The 7640-nt window shown below is 38.1% G+C and overlaps 1 protein-coding gene across 1 annotated transcript in view; it reads right to left on the bottom strand.

Annotated features, from left to right (window-relative positions):
* Positions 1 to 200: 200 nt before the first annotated feature.
* Positions 201 to 7640, bottom strand: part of CFAP53 (cilia and flagella associated protein 53) — a 36523-nt gene continuing 29083 nt past the window's right edge. Inside the window, exons 6-8 of the mRNA XM_078060350.1 lie at positions 5257 to 5473; positions 3336 to 3438; positions 201 to 589 (exon numbers count right to left, since the gene is read on the bottom strand). Of these exons, the coding sequence (XP_077916476.1) occupies positions 361 to 589; positions 3336 to 3438; positions 5257 to 5473 (549 nt within the window). The 3' untranslated portion in view covers positions 201 to 360. The remainder of the gene's footprint in view (positions 590 to 3335; positions 3439 to 5256; positions 5474 to 7640) is intronic.

Genomic DNA, 7640 nt, shown 5'->3' with positions numbered 1-7640 from the left:
ATTTTGTATATGAGACAAGGCAATTATGTATATGAGAGAAAGGCAAGAGGAAATAGGCGTTTGAGTGGATGGGGCGGGAGAAAGTGTAGCTATTAATAAATGAACAAGAAAGGGAGGTATGGGGGGTAAGTCAGGAAAATAACTGTGTGATATGAAATAAATCATTCAGATCTGTAAGTCTATAAAGTCTAAGAAAAGGCTAAAAGTCGAAAAAGTTTAATTTGAAGGAATAACATTACGTAGAATTATGCAAACTCAGAGAAATAAAGGAAGTTTATCCATGAGTTGAAAGGAACAGACCAGCATACTGTAGTTAAAAACATTAAAAGACTGAGAAAAAATACATTAACGTTAATGAAACTATGGTGGAAGCTTATCAGGGTATGCCCTCCGCATGGGATGAATGTTTCGGGGCAGCACTTGATGGAAGGACAGGATCTCCCTGATCTTGTCCTGGCAAATCTTGTTTGCTGCTACCCCTGCTTCAAACTCTCGGCGTTCCTCTTCTTTCTGCGCTTCCCGGGCCTGCTGCTGGTAGGATATTTGCATCTGAAGTTGCTTCCTGTATTCCTGGGCCAAACTGGAGCGCCTAAGGTATTAGAAATGTCAAGTACAAAATTGTAAAAGCAAGCATTTGGATTCATTTAGGGTGTTAGAAGTAAAATGTAACTTTTGAAGTCAAATTAAAATTCCCATTAAAATCAGGGTGAGATGGGAAAAAATAGATGGAAAATTCATTAATGTGTTTATTGCACAATAATAATTAAGATAAACAGAACAAATATTGATTTTAGGGAGGGAATGCTTCTGGCCCACTCAGAATATTTCCTGCTATTTGGAGTGAGTCCTGGGTCTCTCTCCATCCCCTCTCCCACTCTTCTCCAAGGAATAAGTGACTTTTCTACTGGTCAAACCAGGAACGGGTTAGTCTGCCGGTTTTCCACTCTGCTCTCTGTCAAAGGGCCATGGCCCTGCCGGAGAGACCTGGCACTGCTGGGGTCTGGGTGGGTATGTGTGTCTCATTCTGTTCAGTATGAACTAGACAATTTCCTCCATACATAAGCCACATTTTAAACACATAAACCACATTTTAAATTTTATAGTGTTTTTTTTTTTACTGTGGTAAAAAACACATAATGTAAAATTGACCACTTAACGATTTTTAAGTGTAGAGTTCAGTAGTGTTCAGGACATTCACATTGTTGTGAATCAGTTCTCCGGGACATTTTCATCTTGAAAATTTGAAACACTACACCCATTAAACAACAGCTCCCTTTTCCCCCTACCCCCAGCCTCTGGCAAGCACCATTCTAACCACCATTCTATCTGCTGTGTCTATGAATTTGACTACTCTAGGGATCTCGTATAAGCGAAATCATATAGTACTCATCTTTTTGTGACTGGCTTATTTCACTTAGCATAATGTCCTCAAGGTTCATGCATGAGTTGGCATTTGACAGGATTTCCTTCCTTTTCAAGGCTAAATAATACTCCGTTGTATGTATATATCATATCTGGTTTACCCATTCACGTGTTAATGGACATGTGGATTATTTCCACCTCCTGGCTATTGTGAATAGTGCTGCTATGAACATGGCTGTGTAAATACCTCTTCAATGTCCTGCTTTCAATTATTTTGGATATATACCCAGAAGTGGGATTGCTGGATCACATGGTAGTTCTATTTTTAATTTTTTGAGGAAACTTCATACTGTTCTCCATAGTGGTCATGCCATTTAAAATCTATAAGCCACATTTTTAAATGTCAGCTTTTATCAGAAAAGAAAGCATGCACATACCTCTGTGGCAGATTCCATTTTCTACAGATGGTCACAGTAGCATCTTCCCTCCCATATGCTCTCCTGCGATGTGAACCTCTATTCCCCTTATCAAGAGGTGGAGCTTCGGTCTCCAGCCTTTGAATCTGGATAGGCCCCAGTGACTATTTTTATGACCGACAGATTACGACCAAGTGCTGCTATGCCAGTCCTAGGCGCAGCCCCTAACTGTCTACTGGAACTCTCCCTGTCAGAAGCAGCCACCACACTGTGAGAAGCCCCAGCACATGGAGAGGCCACATGAAGGTGCTCTGGGTGATAGCACCAGCTGAGTCCTTAGCTACAGTCAGCACACACTGCCAGCTACATGAGTAGGTATCTTAGGTGTCCAGGGCAGTTGAGCCCTCAGGTAATGTAGCCCTGGCTAACATCTGACTTGAACCACATGAGGGACCCCAAGGAAGAACCACCCAAGTGAGCCTTGTCACCAGAGAATCATGAGAGAATCATAACTCACTTTAAGGCACAAATTGTAGGGTATTCTGTGATGCACCAATAGGTAGCTATGATACCTTCCACACATACTTGTTTTTCTTCTCTCTCAGTTGATTCACAAGTTGGGCAGGGAAGCACGTTGCTATTTATCAAGTCCCCCTCACATCTCCAACAATAAATTTTTCAAAATGAGAAGGAAAGGCCTCCAGAGCAGAGGCAGTAGCAGGAAGTAAGTAGGGTAGACCAGAAATTATTGTTAGTGCCCCCAAACTAACAATAGGCGCAGGTATATAAACCCCACTCTTTCTAGAATGAAAAGAGCTTATTTCTATGTACTGAGTATGTGTAAGTCATGGGACAGAGCCAAGGGATGGGAAAGGGGACCAGCAATTAGAGGAGCCAAGTCGTCTTCCTCCACCACACTGGTCATCTGAATTGGGTATCTCGGTCACCGGTGGGAAAGGAGTGCTATGGTCCAAGAAATGCTGCAAAGAGGCATCTGCCTGTTTCCTCCACCAGCGCCTCGTGCTGGCGATCAGAGGGGCCTTGTCAGAGAAGGCAGTGGGATTTCCCAAAGCACCTACAACATTTCAGTTTTCCAGCCCAGTGAGGCTACAAAAATTCTTCTGAGGACATTTTGCATGGACTCCTATCCTCAGAAGCCATTTCTGCTACTCCAACTAATCAAGCCACACTGTGTTTCAGGGTTTATTTCATGGGAAAGAATAGTCTTCTTGTTATTTCATTAGGATTTAATGTTGGAGCCTATTTTTAAAAAATTGTTTCTAACTTACTTTATTTTTTAAGGTATTCATTCAGCTTGATACCTAATGTCTATAATCACAATGTATACAATAGCAATAAAATTTAATTTTACCAAGATGTTTGCTGCTTATTTTTATATGGAATTTTGTAAAATGACTGGAACTTTTAGGACAAATGTAATACTGATATAAAAAAAATGTCAATAATGCATGAGTGATGGCATGTTGTCCTCTCTCTACATTAAAAATCTTCCCCGTTTTTAGGCAGTAAACAATAATAAAGAAAACAAAATCATACCTTGCAAAATTCTCCTTCTCCTCACGGTTAAGCTCTTTAAGACCTTCATTTATGCATTCCTGTTCCATAGCACGCTCTTCCTGTTCTTTTGCCTTTCGTTGCACTTAAGAAAGACAAATGTAATTTTTGGTAAATGGCTTTCTTCAGACAAGACTTGCTGGCATCCCTCTGGGCATCAATGCCATCCTGTCTTTAGAGAGGCAGAGCCTACAATCACTGGGCTGTATCTTAGGTCAACAGGGTAGAAGTAGTCCTCTCCAAAAAGGGAAGAAGAGGGTTTAGGTTCGAATGTGTGTGATCTACACAGATTTTTTTCTTAACCATTTTTCACTGAAAATCTATGATCAGCCTTTTTCAAACCAGGTTACCACTCTTAGAACACTTCTTACCTTTCTCTTCTTGAGGACAAACAGTTCTGTTGTCAATTTGTGTTAACAAGAGAGTTTATTTATGACAAAATAAATACTGGAAAAGGCCTGAGTTTATTATATATAAGGTATTTATAAATTATATTTTAAAAACATAAGCATCCAGTAAGGGTGACAAAATTACAAAGAAAACAGAGTTCACAAAAGAATAAATACAATTGGGAAATACATATCTGAAATGTACATCTTTGGCCCCCAAATCCACTTATAGGAACTTTTCTTAAATAATCATATATAAGCCAAGAAGAACTATATACAGAGATAGTAACCTGCAATTCTAAAATAGTAGTAAAAAGATTCAAGACAATCTGAAGGTCCATTAATTGTGTTTAGGTAAAATAAATCACGGTCCATTTTTATAATGGATTTCTAGGCAGCATTATAAATTTTATAATTGAAGAAAAATGACCCAGAAAAATGTTTATGATAAGTGGCAAAGGCAGGCTGTAAAACAATATATTCAACATAAATCCTAATTTACTATATACATAGTAAAAATACTGGAAGGAAATACATGAAGTTGTGAATAGTAGCTATCCCTGGGTGGTAGAATTATGGTTGATTTTGTTTCTTTGTTTAAAAATGGCCCCAAATACTTAAATTTTCCATGTTGTCTCAATATATTTTAAAACATTTATCATGGGTAAATACAGAAATTTGTTAGCTTATAAGCTTTTTTCTCATTTTCTTACAACTCCACCTAATATGGGCTTAACAATTTTCAATGGCTGTTATAATTCCTGGAGTGGAGAATCAATGAGTTTTCTCTTGCAAAGACAACTAGTGTGAAGTCTAATGGTACCCGAATGGTAAATGTGTCCATCTTCTGCCTCTCCGGTTCACTGGGCTGGACATGGAACAGTGGAAATCTGAAGGTGGCAGTTCACCCTCTCAACAAATATTTCCTTTTGTGACCAAGCACTGTTTGGAGCTGAGGGCATACAAAGGTGTGCTAAGACAAGGATGTGAGCAAGCCACAGTGAGAGCCTCAGAAAGAGGATTTATTACGAATAAGGGGACATATTTGAGGAATGAGACATTTGAGCTGGCCTTGAAGGATTGCCACGATTTCTCAAGATCAAAAGCATCATAAGCAGAGAAAACTACCCAAGTAAAGGTATGAAGGTATGGAGACACCTACAGAAAGAAAAGAGGGACAGGTAAAAGGGAGGAGGGGTGTGTGTGTTGTACCCTATCTTCTCACTTCCCTTTATAGTCACTAAGGTGCACAGACCATTCAACAGACATACTGTTCCTTTAACCTTGAGAACATCTCCAACATGACTGCTAGAATCTGCTAGGATATAAAACTCTTCGTATGTTTATACTCAATGTATTAAATTAGGTAAGTTCTACAAGACAGGGCTCTTGCCTTAATCCTTTTTACATCCCTCATATCATTTTACATATAATACCTACTTAATAAATATTTTGGTTGCTACTTAAGTTGAATTAAGGCCCAACTATAATATTATTATAATTCATGTCCTTACGTTTTTCCTGAACTTGAAGTTTTCTTGTACACATGACCTCATTCACAAGTTGTCTCCTTGCCTCCTTTTCAAGTCTCAGCTCCTTGTCCTCCTCAGCCAACTTCTTTTCCTTCTCTGCCTCTAATACTCTGTCCAGTTCTTTCTCCTGAGCTCTCTCCTCCTCACGCCGCTGAGCCACATACTGACGATATATCTCCTGTTCTCTTGCCATCTCCTCCTACACAACAGAAGAATTACCTCACGTTGTTAACTTGTAGGTGTGATGATGGTACAGAGGTTAAGTTTTACAACAATCTTTTAGAGCTACAATCCCAATTTTTTAGAACTACATACTGACACATTTATAGATGAAATATTCTCTCTAGGGTTTAGTTCAAAATATTCAAGAGTGGTGGTAGGGAATGGGTGGGGCACACATGAAATACAGAATCGCCGTTCGTTGGTGGTTGTTGAAGCTAAGTGAAGCGCATATGGGCGTTTATTGTGTTATTCTTTGTACCTGTGCTTTATAATACATTTTTTAATAAGTTACTTCGAACACTTTCCCAAAGTGTTTTTCAAAGCAGTTCCCAGATAATTTTCAATTATACAGCTCTATCTGTATATTTATTTTCATTTAGGTAGGTTATGAAATTATAACCTGATAAACAAAATAAGTCATTACCACTATGATAGCACTGTTTCTGACTAGAAGCTCGTCACTTGATACTTTGATGATAGACCTTCTCAGCCTTAGCTATACTTTGAAATCACCTGGAAGCTTTAAAAAGTACCAAGGGCTGAATCTCACCCTGAGGCTCCGATCTAATGAACGGCGTTTAAGTTCTCCAAGTAATTTTAATGTGCAGCTAAGACTGTCAACTGGGCTTTGCAATGCTGGTATTTTTAACTGGCTTTTCTGTTATTCATGGTATTATACTTGTGCTGTTCCATCCAATCTCTGTCCTGACCTCTTTTGAGAATAGCATAGATCTGGGGGAGGACCTGCAAGGTCTGAATTGTACCCTCAGAATGACTGGCATTCCTAGTCTCATACTTGGGAGTAAATTTAACGAAAGAAGTGCAAAACTCATATTCTGAAAACTAAGAAACTGAAAAAATAAGTGGAAAGACATCCTACATTCATGGATCAGAAGGCAATACTGTTAAAATGGCAACGTCTACATTTGATCTACAGATTCAAAACAATCCTTATCAAAATCCCAAATGGTTTCCATGGAGAAATCGACAAGCTGATTCTAAATTCATATGGAAATGCAAGAGAGCCAGAAAAGCCAAAGCAATTTGAAAATGAACAAAGTTGGAGGATTCACATTTCCTGATTTCAAATTTACTGCAGAGCTACAGTGATCAAGCCATATAGATACGTGCTACTGGCATAAGGATGGACACATAGATTAATGGAATAGAACTGAGAGTCCAAAGATAAACCCTCAAATTCACCGTCAATTGATTTTGAATAGTGTACCAAGACAATCCTATAGGGGAAGAACAGTCTCTTCAACAAATGGTGCTGGGACAACTGGATACCTACATGCAAAAGAATGAAGTTGGACCTCTACCTCATACCATACACAAAATTTAACTCAAAATGGATCAAAGGCCTAAATGTGAGAACTAAACCTATAAAACTCTAAGAAGAAAACATAGGACCACCATCTTCTTGACCTTGGGGTAGGAACACATTTTTAGATATAACACTAAAGGCACAAGCAACAAAACAAAATATAGATAAATTGGACTTCATCAAAATTAAAACTTTTACACTTCAAGGGATACCATCAAGAAAGTGAAAAGACAACCCACAAGATGAAAAATATATATATATTTACACACAATTTATGTGTAAGGAACTTGTATCTGGAACATATAAAGCACTATTACAACTCAATAATAAAGACAGTCCAATTAAAAATTGGGGAAATGATTGGAATAGATTTCTTGAAATTTCAAATAGGTTCAAATAGATTTCTCCAAGGAAGATATATAAATGGTCAATAAGCACAGAAAAAGAAGCTCAGCATCAGGAGGATGTGGAGTCATTAGGGAAAGCAAATCGAAACCATAATAACAGATCACTTCAAACACACTAGGATGGTTGAAATAAAAAAGAAAGACAATAACAAGTGTTAACAAGCATGTGGAGAAATCAAAACCTGTGTACACTGCTAGTGAGAATATAAAATGGTAAAGCCACTTTGGAAAACAATTTGGCAAGTACTCAAAAACTTAAAGTTACCTTAGGACTCGTTAATTCTACTCCTAGGTATATGCCCAAGAGAAACAAAAACCTATGTCCAAACAAAAATTTATATATGAGAATATTCACAGTAGCATTATTCATAATAGCAAAAAAATGCAAACAAATCAAATGTCTATAGACT

This window comes from Halichoerus grypus, chromosome 13 (assembly GCF_964656455.1).
Source record: "Halichoerus grypus chromosome 13, mHalGry1.hap1.1, whole genome shotgun sequence".
Lineage (NCBI taxonomy): Eukaryota > Metazoa > Chordata > Mammalia > Carnivora > Phocidae > Halichoerus > Halichoerus grypus.
The sequence above is the reverse complement of the archived record's forward strand: the minus strand, read 5'-3'. Positions and strand labels throughout refer to the sequence as shown.